This window comes from Onychostoma macrolepis, chromosome 21 (genome assembly GCF_012432095.1).
Source record: "Onychostoma macrolepis isolate SWU-2019 chromosome 21, ASM1243209v1, whole genome shotgun sequence".
In the NCBI taxonomy this organism is placed as follows: Eukaryota; Metazoa; Chordata; class Actinopteri; order Cypriniformes; family Cyprinidae; genus Onychostoma; species Onychostoma macrolepis.
The window spans coordinates 2,006,800-2,029,328 of record NC_081175.1 but is presented as its reverse complement, the minus strand read 5'-3'; the positions used below and the strand labels follow the sequence as shown (position 1 = coordinate 2,029,328).

The window sequence follows — 22,529 nt, the reverse complement described above, 5'->3', positions numbered from 1 at the left end:
GCGGGTGAGGGCGTTTTCGTACGCGTTTAGCCAGTCAGCGTACACTTACGTCACGATAGTTCCTATGGAACTGATTTAGACTCTACTCTGAAGTAGGAGCTAAATAGTTCCTCCAAACGGAGTTCCGGGAACTAAAACTGTTCCTAGTTCCCGCGGTGCGAACACGCCAAAAAGTGGGTAGTTCCACAATTAGTTCGGGTACTATGAAAAGGTTCCTGCGGTGCGAAAGGGCCTACTAGTGTTCACATTGTAGGCTACTCTCTCCCAGGATCAGGAAACAGTCCTCCGTAAAATGCGCTGCACACATCTGAGTATTTGGGTTGAACTGTTCTGGAACAGTGTTGTAAATATAACTTAACCACTGATTTCTAGTTGTGTCCTCTTTTGGAAGCCCAAACAAAGTACTTTCGCTTTCACAACGAAACACACAGCATCTCCACGACATGGCGGCGGCAACAACAATACTACAGCGAGAATAAGTTACGCCCTCTTTCATTGCGTATACGTTTGGGCGGTGTTTTGCAAATCTTCCCACACCGTGACGTAGACATGTGGGGGCGTGTTTGAATGAGCCGTTTTAGGAGGGCATGGACGAGTCTTAACTTTTATAAAGAATATCTCTTTGGGATTGACACTTTAATCTTTGCAACTTTACAGATCTTATATATGCACAAACAGCTTGTAACACTCCAAAAACAGGAAAACATGAAATTGCATCATATGACCCCTTTAATAATTACTACTACTTATTTTAAGAAGCACATACTGTACAAAACGACGTGAAATATTTATGTCTGTTTCTTTAAGTTAAACCAAAATTTATTTTTTTCTTTGCTGATTTTGGCAGGTTGGCGTGAAGAGTTTATCACATTTAGTTTCTGTGTTTATTTGATTATAGTTTTCTCAAATGAAATGGCGAAAAGATTGATATAAATAAAGTGAAAGAATGATCATTCAGCCTCAACCTCCCGATCTGCCTCACTCGAGCACATCTGATGGGATGAGTGGAGATTGTAAACGGGTGTAACGTCTGGTTCAGATACGGCTGTGCTCCTCTGGTCTGCAAGTGTCTCTTTCTCCTGTTCATTTGTTCCTAAAATAGCAGCATTGGCTGTAGTGTGCAGGAGAGAACAGCTGAAGATGTCTCTCTCTCCCTGGGGGACTGCAGTCTCTTCTGTCTCTCTCGCCCAGAATTCTCCTGTTCGCATGCACTTTCTCTGCGGATGCATCCAGCTCTGCACGCACACCGTTAGCTCGTGACGCAGAGCTGTACCCATGCATCCCATGCCAGCCCCACTCTGCTTTCACTCAGTAGTACACAGGGCCTGAATTTTGTTTTGTTAAAAAGGGAGGGGGGAATCAGGGATATATATTAGAGCCCAACTGATATGGGTTTTTTGGGGCCGATACCGATATTAGGGAGTAAAAAAAATATATCGGCTGATATTCTTTGTGTATATTATAGTACAGTACCTAACAAAAGTTTGGAAACACTTCCCATTCATGTGTCCAAACTTTTGACTGGTGCTGTATATAGAATGCAGTATATACATAAACAGAACATATATACATAAACACATTTTTAACAATGATAACTCAAATGTGGTGATCAAACACTTATAATGATGTGACAAAAATAAGTAATGGAGGCAGGGTATTTAACAATTTAACCCTCTGGGGTCTGAGGGTGTTTTGGGGCCCCGGAGAAGTTTTGACATGCCCTGACGGTAATGGCTAAAGTCTAAAAACACTGTATTCAGCACAAACTGGGCTACAATAATATGTGAGCAGCATGTACGTACATGATTGTGTTTTTGAGAAAACAACGTTTATGCGTGTTTAGACAAACTAAAATTAAGTAACTGAAATAAGGCCATAAAACACATACAGAACATTTGTTCACAAGACTTTTGAGAACTGGATCTTGTAGCCTAGAATATTTGCTTCAAAATGATCTGAAAATAATCTAACTCACTCATTCAGAGAAAACAATATTTTGATTTAAATTTTCTAAGTCACTTTTTGAGTGGAAAGGCTCTATGCGAGAGGGCGTGACTCACACCTGAGAAGACAAAGACCCGCATAATGAGCTCCATAATGAGCCATTGAGCCAGGTGTGTGACTGAGAGAAGAGTTACAAGAAAGAATGTGAGGAAAAAAGAAATGTGTATACATATAACTATCACATAAAATAACCTGAGATTCACTTGCGAGTGCAGTTAAACAGTTTATTAATAACAAACAAACAAATAAACAACAGAAGAGTCAAGACATCATGGGTGCAATATCCAAAATATCCAAAACGGTGGCAGGAAACTGGAACCCAGGAAAACTGGAGACAGCAGAAACTGCATGAGAAAACACAAAACAGACGTGAGCAACACAATGAACGGACAAAGACAAAGCAAACATGGTGACAATACATACACTATGAGTCAAATTATTTAAACGGTAAGATTTGTAATGTTTTTTTTTTTTATATAAGAAGTGTCTTCAGCTCACCAAGCCTGCATTTATTTGATCCAAAGTACAGCAAAAACAGTACATTATATTTATTAATAATATATAGGCCTACATATTGTTGTTTCTCAAAATAAATAAAGCACCCCCCCACACTAAAATTATTAAATAAATTAGTTGATAGGCTTATCAGGAGCAACTATATTATTACATTAGCAATCACCAATGTTGCCCACGTGATTTTATAACAAATGCACACGTGCTTTGCATGTATTATCATACAATACAAAAACAACATTTTATAACTGAGAAACTAAATTATTATTGTTAAGCTTATTATAAACATGTTTGAGCAGGTATTTGCAAACAGAGTAGGCTACTTCACAGTAAAGATTGGTCTTAACTTTCTTAGACATTACTTTTATATCAGTAGGTGCGTTTACATGGAGCATTGTAATCGGTTTAAAAGTCCAATCCGAATGAAAATGCTCCATATAAACACCTCAATCGGAATAAAAATGCCCAAACCGAATGAAATTGTAATCGGTTTGAGAGGGGTGGGATAAACCTTTCTATAAACCGAACAAAATTAAAATCCTGCCATGTAAACACTTTAAACCGATTACTTTTCTGCTTTTCAGCTTAGAAACAACACAGTGATGATAGTGAAAGTAGCTCAATGAAAATAAACAACTTGACCAAAAGTTGCCTTTGTCATTTGTATTTGTATAGATGACAGATTCATAATTTCCGATCTGCTTGAATTTACGTGCTCACGCCATGAATGTTGTACGAAACACGATTGTGATAATGCTTCTTTGATTCATTGTTCAGCAACTCTTGGTAAGAAATCGTGTATTTGTTCCATTTAAGTACAGTACAACTTTGTAGTATCAGAGTACAATTAATCTCAGCTGCATTACAGAGGGACATATGATTTCTATGATCGCGTTCTGGTCATATGACTGAGCGCTCGAATGAACGGAAGGGATTCAAATATTAACCGTTTATTCTAAGCAAGTGCAAACAGATATTAAAAATATTAACGTAAATATGGGCGTTTTTTCCTCTGGTGTTTTTGTTGTCACTGTAGGCTATTAGCATATCCTAAAATCGAAAGCACAGGCACATGTAAACACCATATCGGATTAGATAACGTCTCATGTAAACAGTTCATCGAATCTTTCAATCGGAATGATTTTAATCGGAATGACAAAAAAGTGTACATGTAAACGCACCTATTGTTTATAGAACATATAACTATCCTCATATCGTGCACTCGATTTCACACATTTTATTCTGGAGTTATAGTTTGGGAAAAGTTCACCAGTAAATGCGTTCAACTTTGTCACAACAACACATTATCGAATGCCAATAAGAAACATTACTTACTCGGTATAGAAGATCTCATCCGCCGCCGGCTCCAGCTGCGCTCGCCTCTGTTTGTGAGGTAAACAAAGCTTTTTCCTCTCAGCGTGTCTTCTGGGGGTAAATACAAGGCTTATTCCTCACAGCGTGTTCTTCCAAAACTCAAAAGTATCCGAGATGAACGTGTTGCTGCTTTGTTTACGGTGGTGTGGGTGTTTACATGCCGCGTGGCGCGCGTGGAGGTTTGTAATAACAATAGCGTGAGCAGCGCGTGGGCGTGACCTAATTAGAGATAATGAGACCAGACGGAGAAACTGGACATGTCCTTGGTTTCATACGGATTACTTTATCACAGAATATTTGTTTTCGGTAAGACTTGCTTCATTTAACAGTAGACATGTCAAGCTTTCTATAGATATATACATACACATGTCTCTGTGTGAAGTATTTGCTGAGTTACAGTTAATTTTAGTGACGTGTTTCAAAAAGCAGTTCGCGGAGACATAGAAGACAGAGGGTGCACCCTGTTTGTTTTCTTTATTTTTCAAAAGCACAAAGTTTAGTTGTTATTATGAGTGTATACAAATAAAAGTAGACCCCTTACAGATTCGAATGGTGTATTGCTCTTATCTGTACGATCAAAAATGGCAGAGTAATTCAAGCTCATTTCGGCCTTATCAGGAAAATCTGCCTCAAAACGCGTATACGCATTTGTCGACCCCCATTAAACTTTATTATCCAAAATGAGTCTGACATCAGTGCACTTAAAGGGATACTCCACCCCAAAATTAAATTTTTGTCATTAATCACTTACTCCCATGTCGATTCCAAACCCACAAAAGCTTCGTTCGTCTTCGGAACACAATTTAAGATATTTTGGATGAAAACCGGGAGGCTTGTGATTGTCCCTTTGACTGCCAAGTAAATAACACTGTCAAGGCCCAGTAAAGTATGAAAGACATCGTCAAAATAGTCCATCTGCCATCAGTGGTTCAACCGTAATGTTATGAAGCTAATACTTTTTGTATGCAAAGACAAACAAAAATAGCGACTTTATTCAACAATTCGCCATTTTGGAGAGTATCCGCTGGACGCAAACAGCGTAAGCCGCACCACACGGATATGTTTTTTACATTTATTTATGCTTTGATTTGAACGAAAACAGCGTACCTGTGTGGTGCGGCTGACACGGATTCCGTGAAATTCCATGTTATACAGTAAATTCCATGCTTGCATCTGTGTTTTCTGTGTCGAGGAAATCATAGGGCCCTATTAATGTAGCAAACGAGTATAAGCTCATTACAAGATTAAAAGACGGGGACATTGTTTATTTACTTTATCCACCTTATTTTTCCCGTTAGAGCGGGCGTGGCCATTTGTAAATTTAATGTGTCTGGCTTCCGGTGTCATCTGCTTCCAGCTATTTTTAGCTGTACAAAACCGTTCGTTTTGCTGCTTGGTATTGCAAAATGGTGAGTCTTACCATATTATTTTAATGTATTACCGTATCTTAATTATGAACACACTGGTTTGTAGTGCAAGCAGTTTTACCGTTTACTGCACTTTGTTATTCTTCTCGTTATTTCTCTACGGTGGCTTGTGAACCAGAAACGGGATGTTTCGGGGGGAAAAAAATTCCCTTGAAAATATATCACAAATCACAGTGCTATAAATATATAGATTATTTTTGGTAGCTGTTACAGAAACATTTTACAATAAATATTCTGATTTGACCTTGAGATTAGATAGCTTCAATATTTGACCACGATTTATGATAATAGGCTACTTCGTTAAAGTGACACTAATAGTTCTTATTTCTGCCAGGAATGCAAAATCAATCGGGAGATATTTTGAATAGAATAGGAATAGGAAAAACATGTTATTAAATGTGGTATTTTCATGTGCTTTCAGAAGGAGCAGCATTTACTGCACAGAGTCGTAGTTCACTGAGAAGCTATGCAAACAGCTGTCATTATCGCGAACGATTTCTTCGATTTCATAATCGCACGATTATATCGTCTGCGTGTTTTTTTTTTTTTTTTTTGCGTAGCTGGTCCAAGAACTACGGCTCTGTGTATTAAATGCTGCTCCTTCTCAAAGCAGGTGATGGAGATTGACTACTAATCACAGAACCGGCTTTACTGACGAGATGTGCATGACAATCGCATTCGATTAATAGTGCAGCCCTAGCGCGCACTGAACACCCAAATCCCCCCAAACATGCGTGTGTGTATGTGTGTGTATATATTAGGGCTGCACAATTATGACAAAAATCATATTTGTCGATTATTCACTTGAAATTGTAATTGTGATTAATTACGATTAACACAATTTACATTGAATAATGTTTATACCATTGTTTGAAAATGAAAATAAACAAGCTGAAAACATTTAAACGGAATTGCTTTTCTATAATATTAAACCTCAAATTATAATGTTATTATAATGTTAAACTAAAACTATAATTAAAACAATGGAAAAACCTTTAAGATAACCTGTAGAAAGGGAAAAAAAGCACATCTTAAGCATACACTGAACAAAATTATAAACGCAACACTTTTGTTTTTGCCCCCATTTTTCATGAGCTGAACTCAAAGATCTAAGACTTTTTCTATGTACACAAAAGGCGTATTTCTCTCAAATATCAACAACCTGATCAACTCTATGCGAAGGAGATGTGTTGCACTGCCTGAGGCAAATGGTGGTCACACCAGATACTGACTGGTTTCCGGACCCCAATACAGTAAAACTCTGTCAAAATTCTGTCATTAATTACTCACCCTCATGTCGTTCCAAACCCGTAAGACCTTCGTTCATCTTCAAAACACAAATTAGTGTTGTCAAAAGACCCGGTACTTCGGTACCAAGTCGGTACTAAAAAAGTGAAAACGTCACGGTACCAGGTTTTTTAAAGTACCGGTGGTACCGAGTACCCGGTCAACCCGGTTCTTGACGCATACGGCCCGATGATTTCCGCGATGCAGAAAACGCGGACGGAATCTCGGAATCCAGTTATAAAAACGGAATTTACAGTTTAGCACGGAATGGTCACGGAGTTTGGATGAATTAATCAAAAGTAGGTCATTGCACTTAAATCAAATCGCGACGTGGACTAGTATCTGTAAATATTAAGCCGCAAAAGTCGATTCAAATATGAATCCCGCATGTTCTGCGAGTCTCTGTGTGAGTGAATGAATGGCAGAGACGCGTGTTTTTTTTTCTTTTTTTTTTTTTTTACTACACACACTGAAGCGCGCCTGACGCTCGCGGTGATTCATCATCTGCCGTCTCAATGAGGACATAAATACATAAACAACATCTACAGAACTGCTCTGAGAGTCCCCTCGCGAGCATTTTACTGTTTCATTGAGTAAAACCAGCGTCATATCATATAGCTACACACAGAAATGTAAAGGTATTCACGGCAACTCGTCAAAATAAAAGTTTATCTTAAAGACATTGTGCCAGAAATATAATTTTATATATATATATATATATATATATATATATATATATATATATATATATATATATATATATATATATCATTTTTTAATTTATTTTTTAAAGAAATCACAATATTTCTTCCATATTTAAATTTTAATAGTAAATCCCTTTATTTACCAAAACAATACAATGTGTTTAAATTTAATTAATTAAAAGACAAATTAAATTTGGGTGAAACTTGTTTACTGTTTTTCATACTTTTATTACTTGCGGAAAAACTTGAAACACAATTTAAATAAAGTATAAAGAATGGCATTGATTTTTGTAAAATTTTTTTTTTTTGCTTGACTTTATTATTAAAAATAGTGTTTTTTTTTTTTTAATTAGCATGTGGTACCGAAATTGGTACCGAGAACCATGGATTTTGACTGGTATCGGTACCGAATACTGAAATTTTGGTACCGTGACAACACTAACACAAATTAAGATATTTTTGATGAAATCCGAGAGCTCTCTGACCCTCCCATAGACAGCAAGAGTACTACCACGATCAAGGGTCAGAAACGTAGCAAGGACATTGTTAAAATAATCCATGTGACATCAGTGGTTCAACCGTTATTTTTACGAAGCTACGAGATAATTTTTTGTGCGCAAAGGAAACAAAAAATAACGACTTTATTCAACAATTTGTCTCCTCCTCATTTTTGGGTGTACTATCCCTTTAATATCACCCAAGCTGGGAAACCTTTTTTAAAAATCAGAATTCCAATTTATATCAGGAATATTGTAGTTAGATTATTTCTCCAAAGCGTCCCTATGTGAGCTGATGTTGATGATGCACTTCTATGTGAAGTGAAGGCAGCATCTGCGAATGGGGTTTTCAGTCTCTTGTAAACTGTAGTTTGGGCTGAGAGGCGACAGGAAGAGACCAGCATAAAAGGGAAAAGCCCCTTTTTATGGTCACACAAATCTGCCAACAGCCGGCGAAGTGTTTCCTCCCCTGTCTGTGACACACTGAATACAGCAGGCCTGCCTGTACAGACACATTTCTACCAGCACACTTTCACACTGAGCTTTCAGCATGCGTTTCTGCCATCTTTTCAGAGTTTGATAATTGTTCATCCCTTCTTTGCTGACAGATGGAGAGTGAGATGAAGAGGAGGAAATACTCCACCAGCAGCAACGACTCTGACACCACCGACAGTGAGTGATAAACACAGACGCACGGCTTCTCACCACTGCATAATATCTTTATAGATCAAGATCAAATATAACAAAGTAGTAAATAGTGAGAATATGCAGCTCATACTCAAAAAAAAAAAAAAAAAAAAAACACTACTATTTTTCAGAGACCCCAATTGAGAAAAACTATGCAATTTAGTGCAGATTATGATATTTGGACAAAATGTAAGATGAAATGAGATCTCTATAACAGGATAGCAGACTACTTAGTGACAGCTGATATTTATGTCATTTTGTGTACAGTATGTATCTGCCAATATGTCTTGGCGGATGATATTTAATGCTTAGTTTCATGATCAAAACATGCAATGCAGTGCAATATGATGATGATGATTGAGAGATGAACAGATAAACATTCCTCAAAATCCTGATGATCCAATTCGAAACTCACTGAATTTTCTAAAACATCATGTCTGGATAATCAAGTAAAGCCAAGCTGCTTCAGGAAGTGTTCAAAAATTACTAACAGAGATATTCTTACGTTCACTTTATGAAACTTCACAGCAAAAAACACATGAACCAGGTGGATTGTGCTAAAAGGCATTAAACTAATCAATCAGACAACAGATGGCATGTAGTAGATTGTGTGCAACAGGTTTATCAGCAAAGTTTTGATCATTTAAAGGCCTTCGAGATGTGCTTATCAAATATGATGCGGTAGGATTTAAAGGGTTAATGCAACAATTAATCAACGGCTTACAATTGTGCTAAATAACACGCATTACACGAGAATGAAACCATCTTTCAAAATACATTTAATGCCCTGAATAACTCTGCCCATAAGTGGAAATTATACCTTTAGTTGTTTATCTATTATCTAAGTGTATTTGTATTTTGTTCACCCCCATATTGTGCTCACGTCATTTGCTTCCATTTCAAACCCATAAAAAAAGTCAGAGGTTTGGAAGAACATGAGGACGAGTAAATGATGGCAGAATTCTCATTTGGTATTCAATCTCTTGCAGGTCATGTGACCACCTGGTCACGGTCTTCAAAGAACACAGGGACTAGCAGCACATGGGTACGCCATGAACAGAAGAAACCGTCTGAGGTGAGAAATACTGCTTCATCAATAAACACAAATATATGCCAGAACTAACTGCATCAATGTCAGCATTTTTAGTAAGAAATAAAAAATAATCAATGGATTAATCAACTGGGCGGATGGTAGGGTTCCTATATTTAGGAAAAAATTATATCTCAATATACTTTTTTTAGATAATGATAATTAAACAATATTTTGCTGAGTGTGTTTTTGTACTGGTACCTTGACTGATTTAGGCCTTTCATGGATGAATAAATATCACACTAAAAGCACCACTAGGTGACGGCAAGTCCTTGTCTCACTCATTCAAAAGATTCATTCAGTGGCTGATTCATTTAGAAATGAAGCAAGTGACTGTCTTTATGAATGGATCATTGAATCACTGACTCAAATGATTCATTCAAAAAAAAATTAATTCAGGAATGTAACACTGCAGTGTTGCCCTGAGATGCACAAACGGTCTGATCTGGCTTTGTTTGAAACTGTTTTCACTGGCGAAACAATAAAAACAGACGATACAGAGCTCTACACTTACTTTTTCTTTTAGTAGCGCTTGTGCTCCTAATTTACGAGGTGGTCTTTGACTCAAAGTGATTTTATAGGGAATTTAGTTTTTACCTAAATTCCCTATAATTTTTACAATTTTTCTAACTTTATTAATTTAGCTTTATTAATCTTTTGTCAGATTCCAAAAAATATATATTTATAAGCTTTTTTAACATTTTTAATTAAAACAACAGAATGAGAATAAGTTACCAATAAAATTAAATCAGTATTTAAGAAATACATTTGTACTACAGAGGTGGCACAGAAGAACACAAGAGTGGCTTGTAGGTGTATTTTCAGACATTTATTGAGGCTCAGAGGTTGCGTGAGTGCAGTTCATAAATTCATGTTGAGGTTAATGTTTTAAATATACAATTTTGAATATAGAAATATTAAATGATTTAAATGACAGAAAAGATACTTTAAAAATTAAATTAAAACTGCCAGCAGGTGGCGGCAAGTCACTGATTTTATCACTGAATCATTCATTTAATTGATTCGTTCGAACAGCCGATTCATTCAGGAACGAAGCATCTGACTGAATCAGAAAACAAAGTAAAAAAAAAAAGTAATCTGATTACATAAGTCGTGTTACTTGAAATGTGTTACCCCCAACACTGCAGATGTTTAGATATTAAATATGTGTCTGGTTTAAAACCACATTTGTACTGTGCTTACAGCACTGACTTTTCACAAACCACTGCATAAACTCACGTAACACCCTACGTTTTTTTTTTTTTTTTTCTTGGCAAGTCACCCACTCAAAATGTTTTACAATTTAACTTTTAAAAGCAGTTGTTTGAATGATTGTCTTCTGTGATGACATCTTAATATTTCATATTATGTGTTCATGCATATTTAAGTGTTTTTTATTTCATATATTTTGCATTCTGGCACAAAAATTGCGGTAACACTTTACAATAAGGTTCATTAATTAACTACATTAGTGAACATGAACTAAGATTGAACAATACTTCTACAGCATTTATTAATCTTAATGTTAATTTCAGCATTTACTAATGCATTATTAAAATCACAAGTTGTGTTTGTTAACATTAGTTAATGCACTGTGAATAAACATGAACTAACAATGAACGACTGTATTTTTATTAACTAACATTAACATAGATTAATAAATACTGTAATAAATGTGTTGACCGTTGTTCGTTCATGTTAGTTAATACATTAACTAATGTTAACAAATGACACCTTATTGTAAAGTGTTACCAAAATTGCTTTCTAAAACACAACAAAATATTTAGTTCTTGCCTCGGCGCCAGTGAAGATGTCACCAGAGCGAGAAGGGATTCTTTCTTGTTGAATGTTGCCAGTGTTCTGTTCTTTCAGGTGTTTCGGACCGATTTTATTACAGCCATGAAGTTGCCTGATTCAGCACAACTGAGCCCAGAGGAGTTTTATTTCCTATCCGACCCCTGGAGGCAGGAATGGGAGAAGGGTGTTCAGGTGCCAGCCAATGTGGAAACCATTCCCGAGCCTGTAGTCAGGTGAGAGTCACACAGTAAATCACAGGCATGATCTAGATTGATTTTCATAAGTAGAAATGCAATGCCTTTTTCAGATGTCAGAATGAATTTGCATACAGTGTTGCACCATAATATGTGACCCTGGAGCACAAAAGCAGTCATAAGCAGCACAGGTATATTTGTAGCAATAGCCAACAATACATTGTATGGGTCAAAATTATACATTTTTCTTTAATGCCAAAAATCATTAGAATATTAAGTGAAGATCATGTTCCTTGAAGATATTTTGTAAATTTCCTACCGTAAATATAGCAAAACTTAATTTTTGATTAGTAATATGCATTGCTAAGAACTTCATTTGGACAACTTTAAAGGTGATTTTCTCCATATTTATGGTCCTATCCTAACAAACCATACATCAATGGAAAACTTATTTATTCAGCTTTCAGATGATGTATAAATCTCAATTTCAAAAACTTGACCCTTATGACTGGTTTTGTGGTCCAGGCTCACATATGTCTCTGTGAAGTGAGCAACTCTTACCTGTACAAGAGCAGACGCTCAAGAAAAGCTTATGAAAAAAATGATGTGGGAGTATGTTGCACAGTAGATGATATTTTCATCTGTGTGACAGAAGAATTTGAAGACATTTTGGCAGCTTGTTTTCGAGTTCTGAAATATACAGTATGTTTATATAAGGGATGCACAATATTATCAAAACGTTATAGGAATCGGCAATAAAGCCTTGAAATGTAAACATTGGCATCGGCCTGATAGGAAAAATTATGCCTCTATATCTTGCCAATAAGACGAATGCTGTAGGCCTACTTGTAATAAAATCAAAGTAAAATACACAACATTTAAATAGTTGTATTTTTGAATGAAGCAATGACTGATTTTGTCTGTTTTGTTTCAAACGACAGAAGCTGTAGCTTATACGATTAAAAATCACAAACATGACACTTGTGAATTAAATTTTATATATACAGATTTATTAATTAATGTAATATATTTTTTCAAATGGATTATGAAAACTTAAATACAAGGAGCTCTAAAAGGTTTTTTACAGCTCTTTTGCTTTAGGCCATCCGCAAATGTTAAATTACCACTGCATCTGTCTGAGAAAAACAAACAAACAAACTTTGAAAATAACTATATTATAAAATCAATGTACTTTCATTTTAAAACAAATTTGATTGTTGTATATTTAGTTCTAACAAATACGTTTTTGCTCGAAACTGACCAAAATTAAAAATTATTTGTTTATAATCTCTGCACAGGAGAGACTGAGTGTTGTTTGCAAACAAAAGAAAATATATCCGTATCGGCAAATCAGCAAAAATGAGTTGAAAAATACCACATTTCGGATGTCAAAAATCCAATATCGTGCATCTATAGTTTTTACAGTGGTCTCTTATATGTCAAAAGTTTAAGGAAAATGTAATTTCTCAGTGCATGACCCATATTGATGTATTAATATTATTAAACTAATTTTACAAAAGTAATAAAGACCTGTAAAGAGCCACATTCACATCTATATCCATCTGCTGTCTCTGTCATTCATGGGTTGTGCTTGATGAACCAGCTTGGTGTTCAGAATTAATATCTTAGCATATTCATTCATGCATTCATTCATTCATTCATGCATGCTTTTTAGGTTTTGTTTTCCTTCATCAGCTCATACTAGAGGTTAGTGTCATCACAATACCAATATTCCAGAAGCCACTATCAATACTATTGACATTTGATTCTCAATACCAATCTCATGTTCCAAAGTTATACCTGCTGTAATGCTTTAAGTATTTAATATCGTTCTATGATTTAGTTAGGAACTGACTGTATTTATGTTCTTTTCTAATTATTAGTGAATTGCTCACATGTATTTGCTTTAGTAGCAGCTGTCTGTCAGTAAGTGAGGTTTTGTGTTGGAATTTGCACTGCATTCCATACAGCATAAATTAAATTGCAGTGCATCATTTGCACCTGGTATTCAGATCCGTCACAAATGGACAGCACTAAACGCAGGTATCAACAAAGTCCGAAATGCTTATTGAAACCACAGTGGGCCACGTCGCATTTGTGCTGTAATACCGGGTCATCCGTTTCACTATAACAAGAGTTTCAACTTCAAGCGGTTACATGAATGGAGAGAAAGAACTGATCATCTGATCAGAAAACATGACTGTGTTTTCATTTCAGCGTGCATTGACACAGATCATAAGTCACTACATGCCACTGTGGACACTGGGACTGATTTTTCCCAATGATTTCCTCTGGCTATCAACATTATGCGCCAAATCCTGTCCATTGAGCTTTACTTGAAGCTGAAACATTCCTTTGAATACTTGATGCATGAAAAATGAGTTTTGTGGTCATTCAAGTGTGCAATTTTTCCCCAGGATGCTTCCGGAGGTCAATCGAATCCCATTCTTTTCACCGATCCAAACCAGGGGCCAGTCAGAGTTTGGCTTCGGAGAGTCACATGGTCTCACCGAGCCATTGAGTTGTTACAATCTTGATGATCTGGATGTGACCTGGCTTGAACTGGTTAATGCTGAATTCAGACAACTAGGTAAGATCTGAATCATGTTTCTTTTGATGATTTAAGTTTGTTATAGCAAACAGGCCAATTATTATAGATTTGAAGGCAGGGTTGGATTTTTATTTTATTTTAACTTTTTCAATTTTGTGAATTTTGTTGAGCCATCAGTGTTATTTTTATATCATTGAGATACTATTATAGTTTTTATTAATATTTAAAATGACTTTTTATTTTAGTATTTTCTGTTTTTAGTTAAATTTTAAACATATGGAATAAAAATTGCAACGTTTTTCTCACAATTCTGACTACTTTTCTCGCATTTGTGAGTTTACATCTCGCAATTCTGACGTTTTTTAATAATTAAGCGCCAAGCCCGGATGTGAATGTAATTTCTCTTACGTTTGAGCAGAAGTTCACAGGTTCAAGTCTGGACTATGATATGTCACGATTTTATCGCTCTTCTCTCGTTCTTCTTCACTGTGCTAAAGTAGGGCCCTATAAAATCAGTTTAATTTTTTCCCCAATTTTTTTGTATTAATAGTTTAACAAAAAACAATTTTTTACAGCCTAATGAAGTACTTTTTTTCTTCTCAAATTCAGTTGTATGTATTTATTTATTTAACAAATTCTTCTGTATTTTCCATATTTTTTCTGGATTCCGTTTGAATTAAATTTTAATAATCAGAATCACCAAACTATTTTTCTGGTAATCAAATGAAGGAAAATTAAATTAAACAAAATGTTATTAAATTAAAGAGGGGGGGTACAATGCTGTTTCATGCATTGAGTTGTTTACACTGTTAAAGAGTTGGATTCTCATGCTAAGCATGGACAAAGTTTAAAAAAACAATTTGGACGTATAACAGTATTTCTGTGACACAAATCTTACTTCCGGGTTCGTACAAGTTTCCGAGAGTTTTTTTTCGATCGTGGCTCTTCATGACGTAAACGAGGGTGGAACTCCTTATATGGGCATTTCTCCTGGGAAGAACGCGTCCGTGCACGCATCGACCGGAGCGAGAGCACGAGCACGCCCATCAACACTGCACGGGACTCGCTCGGGAAGAATGTCTCTAAAGAAGTGTGTTTTTGGTTGTGAGGGAAAGATAAGCTTCCCGAAGAACCCAGCGTTACGTAAACAGTGGATGCAGTTTGTTTTTCGGGGCAGCAACGGAGTTTCTCAAGTGCGTTTGTTGACGAAGGTTTTATAAACGAGGCCCAGTTCGACGCTGGATTTGCACCTCGTTTAATACTGAAAGATGGAGCGGTCCCGGCTATAAAAGATCCCGGTCATGATTCAGAACTGCAGATGGTAAGTGAAGCGGCATCAAATGTCTCTGTTTTGTTGGTGATCGGTTCTCGAGTGCTCGTCACTCTTTAGCTCCGCCCACGGCGTGCCTCCTGGAGCTCAGCTGTTCTCGGAGAGAATCGTAAAGCTGTATCTTTCTTTTATAAATATGATAAAACTAAAGACTTTTTGGAGAGATGAAGGATGCAATACTACTCTATAGGTACTCAAGATTAACATGAGATTGGGTAAATCTGTGTGCGTTATGACCCCTTTAAACAAACCCCTTCATTTTTTTCGGCAAATAACGTGCTGCACAGCAGACCTTTTACTGCTGATTTTTTTTTTTTAAACGTAAAAATTTGTGTAATTTTATTTATTAAAAACAGATGTTTTAATAAAATTTAAATTAGCAGTAGTAGTAAGACGTACATTCTACTGTACATTAGTAATATTTCTGTCACAATTTCTTAAAATTAAACGCAACTCTTATTTTGACGAGTTGCCGTGAAGAGTTTTGTTTGTGTGTGTGTATGTGATATGACGGTAGTTTTTCTCAAATGGTCATGAAGTGACTCTCAGAGCAGTTCTGGAGATGTTGTTCATGTATTTATTGAGACGGCAGATGCTGAAAACATCACGAGCGTCACGCGCTTCAGTATATCTAGTAAATGAAACCGTGCGTCTGCGCCATTCATTGACACAGAGACATGCAGAACATGCAGGATTCATATTAAAAATAGTCTTTTTGCATTTTAATATTCAAAGACACTAGTCCATATTGCAATTTGATTTAAGCGTCCTGACCTACTTTTGATTTACTCATTCAAAATTTGACAAATTCCACGCCATTCTGCATTACACAGTAAATGCCATTTTTATGACTGGATTTCGTGATTCCCTCCATGTTTTCCACATCGCGGAAATCATAGGGCCCTACTATAGTGGCAGAAACCCATAAATACGAGGCTGTTTGGTTTGTGTGTCTCAGCACTTCCAGAGCTGGACGAGCTCACCATGGAGCAGGTTGTGGTGGAGCTGGAGAGCAGGTGTCAGCAGAACATGCAGCAGGCCATCGAGACCGAGGAGGGTCTGGGCATCGAATACGACGAGGACGTGGTTTGTGATGTGTGCCGCTCACCTGAGGGGGAGGACGGCAACGAGATGGTTTTCTGCGACAAATGCAACGTTTGTGTGCATCAGGTATTTAATCCAAAAACAATCCAGATTGTATTGAGGTCCGAGCGCTGTAATGATCGCAGTCGTGTCCATTGTGTGCAGTGAAACACCAGTGGCCGGATTCACCAAACATTCATAAGAATACAATTCCTCATAACTACCATTTTCTTCTTATTTTCTCATTTAAGAGTAAAGTTAGGAATAATATGTAGTCCTAAAAACATTTCTTAAAAATGTTTTAGATTTTAATTTTTTTTTCTTGAGATTGTTCTAAATACAAACTCAGGAAGAATTTGAATTCCTGAAAATATCGTGAATAATCTCTTAAAGTTGGGATAACCTCCAAAAATCCCCGGAATTAAGATATTTAATGAATTTTTTGTGTTTTAATTATTCAGCTTTACAACATAACACGTAATATATTACTACTACAAGGGATGTGCTGGACAGTAAGGAAGTATTTTTGTAACTTTGTTACTATATTTAAGTACATTATTCAAGTGTCTGTACTTTAACCCTCTGGGGTCTGAGGTGATTTTGGGGCCCTTTTGATATGCTCTGACATTTGTGCTTATTTCAGCTACTTATAACATAATATTGGCCAACATGTAATTAGTGGTTGAACGATATTGTTTTTTTGACTGCCGATATCTTGGTGGCCGATATAAAGCCGATATAATTTTTTTAATTTTAATTAATATTTACGAAATTTGAGATCATTTGAAAATGGATTAAAAAAATAAATGTGTAAAATAAACATACTTATACTTTAGATGACAAAGTTTTTTTCACAAATAAATAAACATTTAATAAAAATACAATTAAAAAGGAAGTACACACTGTAACCAGCAGGTCACTCAGTATTCTGGAATGTTTGTGTGCGTTAGGAATCATATTTTTTCAAATAAAGCCAGGGTAACACTCATTTTACATACAGCACACAGTGAAAATGACATGAATATGACAGTGGGCAAATGCATAAAGAGCAGCATCATTTGAAATCACGAGTTTAAAGTTTGTCGATCGTGCATCTCCAGTGAAGCTCTCCTCCTGTTCGCATTCAATTCACACGGACCGACCGTCACGCAGAGAACATGCGATCATGCAGGATACAAATGCACACTTTATACGATCTCACAGCTGGATTTGACTAAGTTTGCAAGGTTTGTGAAATTAAATGTTCATTAGTCATTCAAAGATTTGTTTAAATGATATAAATGCATATTTGCTGAATGCTGACGGTAAACGAGAAAGTATTATAATGTTTGCCTTTCTATTACTAATAATATAAAAGCAATTGTTATAATACTTTGTATATATTTTAATCCCTTTGTTTGACCGTTCTGTCTGATTTTTAGACACATTTTTATCCGTATTAGACAGAACTGTGAACGACGACAGCGAACGAGGGAGAATGTGAGCTGTGTGCTCAGCGCTGTCAAAATAAAAGTTTGGCGTGCCGTTGCCTCGAATGCATATTTTTGAAAAATGCCAAATATCGGCCGATATATCGGCCTTGGCGATAAGTGTAGCTGAAATAAGGCCAGGTTTTGTTTTTTTCAAACAGAGATGGCAACAAAGAGGCAAAACGTATGGACTGCAGCTTTAAAAACATTCTAACGAACTTCTTAGAATTTATCCTACGAAATGTCTTCACTTCTTTAAGAACGTTTTTGTGAATCCGGTCCCTCGTTTTCAGTTTTTTATTGGATGTTTTCTCTTAAGGTTATGACATGCACTTGCTCCACATAATAAAATAAGCTATAAAATAAGGTAATTTCCATTCACTGAAATTTATAACCACGATTCATAGATGCAAACTCCTCGCCTTTCAGTGACAACTCACTTTTTTGAGATCAAAATGGGTAACCTTTGCTTATGCGTAAAGATTTGCTTAGATCCAATGAGAAAGTGTTAGATCCCAGAGTAAATGTTCTTTACTCTTTACTTCTAAAACTATGTCTAAAAAGTGTAATATTTTATGGATTTGAGGTCTGAGATGTGGGAATGGTGAAGAGAGAGAGGGCAAAAAATTTGCATTTTAGGGCAGCATTGTTGACTAATCAGCCAATATTAACTTAAGTAGCCTGCATAACACTTCATCTTTTATAACATGGGATTTTGACCAAATATGTGACCCTGGACCACAAAACTAGTCATAAGGGTTAATTGTATGAAATTTATTTATTGATTATTATCCGAAAGCTGAATAAATAAGCTTTCCATTGATGTATGGTTTGTTAGTATAGGATACTATTTAGCTGAGATACAGCTATTTGAAAATCTGGAATCTGAGGGAGCAGAAAAATCATAATATTGAGAAAATCGCCTTTAAAGTTGTCCAAATGAAGTTCTTAGCAATGCATATTACTAATCAAAAATGTAAGTTAAAGTAACTACACAAGAGCATGTAAATCAAATATCTTCAAAAGAAATTCGGTGTGAAACATGCCCCGATCCCCCTTTTCCCCCTTACCTGTTTGCATCTCTGACGATTAGATTATCAACAGAAACTGATCATTCTGATTATGTAACCGTTCTGATTAGTGAAGATGATTGGTTGTGTTGACACAAAGCATGTTTTTGTTCCTCCTGCAGGCGTGTTACGGGATCTTGAAGGTGCCGCAGGGTAACTGGCTGTGCCGAACCTGTGCCCTCGGAGTGCAGCCCAAATGTCTGCTTTGTCCCAGGAGAGGAGGAGCTCTGAAACCCACGCGCAGTGGAACCAAGTGGGTCCACGTCAGCTGTGCCTTATGGATCCCCGAGGTATTGGATGAAGTCAGTCTGGGAATGGCAGTTATAAGTAGTGTTCAATTTTAAGAGTGCACCAAAATATCAGCTTTCGAAAAATGTTCGGTTTCTGACTAAAGAGGCAATGGCTGAAAATCCTGAATTCAAGTATGAACAGAAACGAAAACTTTTTGGCGCACTTAAAAAAAAAAAAAAAAAGAAAAGAAAACAAGTTTGGCATGAAAAGGCAGCGTGCACATTAAATTAATCCATTGTTATCATATGTATATAAACACCGGCTGTTAATAGCTTGCATTTGAGACATGCATCTGCTCTTAATGTGTGATGAGATGCACATTTAAAAGGACAACGTGCATGTTTGTGCTGTAGACTGTGGACAGCATGATTACATACTCGTTTGTATTTGCTTTTCCTAATATTTTTCCTAAAACTTTTTTAATTACATTAGCAGTCAAAAGTTTTTGAACAGTAAGATTTTTAATGTTTTTGAAAGAAGTCTCTTCTGCTCACCAAGTCTGCATTTATTTGATCCAAAGTACAGCAAAAACAGTCAAATTTTGAAATATTTTTTAGTATTTAAAATAACTGCTTTCTATTTGAATGCATTTTAAAATGTAATTTATTCCTGTGATTTCAAGCATCATTACTCCAGTCTCATGATCCTTCAGAAATCAATCTAATATTCTGATTTGCTGCTCAAAAACATTTATTATTATTATTATTATTATTATTATTATTATGTTGAAAACAGCAGAGTATAATTCAGGTTTCTTTGATGAATAGAAAGTTCAGAAGAACAGCATTTATCTAAATAGAAATCTTTTGTAACATTATGCATGTCTTTTATCATCACTTTTGATCAATTTAAAGCATCCTTGCTAAATAAAAAGTATTAACTTCTATACTTTCCCAAAAAAAGAAAAAAAAAATATTCGGACTCCAAGCTTTTTAATCATCCCTACTATTTAATTTACATCATATGGTAGGAACTCGTTGTTTCATTCAGTGCAAAAACTCAAAACGTCTGAAATGATGAAGCTGGTCAAAATATGTCTCGGTGTATAAATGTAAATTCCTGGCTTTGATTCCAGCCTCTCATTTTTTTTATGTAACTCGAAGTTATGTTTGGATGTAAAGCATGTTCCCTTTTTTTGTAGAAACCTACAATCTTCAGGTTTTACACAGTTTCTGGTTGACTATGAGCCGTAGCCACAGGCAGTGTGGTGGTTTTGATGGTTTCTTCTGCAGTTATCCAGCTTGTTTAAACCAGATTAGATTTTGTTTTTAAAGTCTTAAAGGTGCGGCGTGTCATTTCTGCATCAATAGTGACACTGATGTTTTGTTTGAGGCTGTAACAGCATTGTTTGTGATGGGACTGTTTGTTTGTACGACCAATGGAAATCAAATGTTTGAAACACTTGGGGGAAATAAAATATTGCATTGTTGTAATTCATTGCAGCTTTAAAAGGAACATAACATTTTGGAAGCATCAGAGCGTTATAAATCTCTGAATTATAAATTATAATAAGGAAAAACAGAATGTTCTGCAGTAACTTGCCACAGTGCATGTATCAAAATAATCTAAATGAAATTCATTGATTACTATTTCCAATATTGATTTTGATTATTTGTTCAGACATAGTTTAGTTGAAATGAACTTTGGAATTAATTTTGCCTGATAAAAGATGCAATAAAGCAGTAAAAGCGCAAAGGAAATCAGGCCCTAAACACTACAGAACTCGTTCACACTTATTCATCTGCAAGGCGCTTTGCCTTTGACAGAGCAAACTTGTAATTAGCATGCAATAATGGATGAATTCTAATTGAAATATTTCCTCAGCTCTCTTTATGTCTCGTCGCGTGATTGAAAGGAAAGCTTTTCAGCCGGAAATTTGAACTTGTTCGGTCAGGTGGAGGGTACAATGTTTTTGTAAAGGAGCGCCTATTTCACGTGCAGAAGGCTGCTGAATATTTCAGTCAAAGGAGGACAAAAGCAGAATTGACAGGAAGAGGAGGATTCAAAGAGGGAATTTTGAAAAGCCTGGTCAAAATGGGTATTCCAATAACGTTTAGAGAAACTGAAGAGTGAGGCGGTAACAATGGCAGAATGACAGGGATGTAGAGAGCCACAAAAGCGAGTGAAAAGACTCACAGAAATCACGTAAAGGGCTGATGAATAAACTGAACCGAGCACGAGCTGCTGCTGAGCTGAATTCAGTTCTACGCCGCCCCGTTCCCTTTGATTTCATCTGTAACACTTTTGAGAGAAACAGGAGAAATACTGTACGGTAACTCCTTGACAGGCTTCGTGAGACTCGTCTATTTTTAACTTGAAACTAACATACAGCTCAAGATGTTAAAGTGGCACTCATTGTCCCTGCTGTAGATTCTGCTTTAGATCATTCGTCCTTTTGCATTGAAAATAAGTGTCCTAGTTTACTAGGTAGCTTTTGTTCTGGGTGGCTCCCTGTCTGCCCATAGCAGTACATGTTCAGATTAAACCAGTAAAATCACATAATACAATGTAAACCAATGCAACTACATTTATTTAGTTAATAGTTTACATTTAATCTTAGGGTAACACTTTATTTTAAGTAACAATTCTCACTATTAACTAATTGCTTATTGGCATGCTTATTACTAGCATATTGTCTGTTTTTTTTAGTACTTATAAAGCATATATTAATGTCTTATTCTGCATGAGCATATTTTAGATCATTTAATCCACCCCATACCTAAACTTAACATTTACCTTACTAACTATTAATAAACAGCAAATTAGGAGTTTATTGAGGGAAAAGTAAAGTGTGACCATTCTTGGTATTATTAAATATTTAAAAAGATGAAAATGTGAAAGCTATTTAAAACTGTAAAATGAAAAACAAAAGCATGCATGCGCGCGCGCACGCACACACACACACACACACCAGTGACTCCAACATATCCTTATATATATATATATATATATATATTTTTTTTTTTTTTTACGTTGTATGTATATAATGTATTTATTTAAACATTTGCTATAACTGAAATATTTCCAACTGAAATGGGAATTGAATTGAATTTAGAGCCTACTAGTCAGCGGCCTGATTCACGAAGATCTTAAGAAAATTCCAAGACGTTCATAACAATGTTCCTTGGTGCAATTCTTGAATTATTCTTAAGAAGTTCTTC

At 35.9% G+C, this 22,529-nt stretch overlaps 1 protein-coding gene across 3 annotated transcripts in view; it reads left to right on the top strand.

Annotated features, from left to right (window-relative positions):
- The window catches only part of jade2 (jade family PHD finger 2), a 50,959-nt gene that overhangs the window by 5,108 nt on the left and 23,322 nt on the right, over positions 1-22,529 (top strand). For all 3 annotated transcript variants that reach the window (XM_058759235.1, XM_058759238.1, XM_058759236.1), the window contains exons 2-7: positions 8,415-8,478; positions 9,483-9,568; positions 11,456-11,613; positions 13,992-14,164; positions 16,414-16,625; positions 19,200-19,367. In XM_058759235.1, coding sequence (XP_058615218.1) covers positions 8,415-8,478; positions 9,483-9,568; positions 11,456-11,613; positions 13,992-14,164; positions 16,414-16,625; positions 19,200-19,367 — 861 coding nt within the window. The remainder of the gene's footprint in view (positions 1-8,414; positions 8,479-9,482; positions 9,569-11,455; positions 11,614-13,991; positions 14,165-16,413; positions 16,626-19,199; positions 19,368-22,529) is intronic.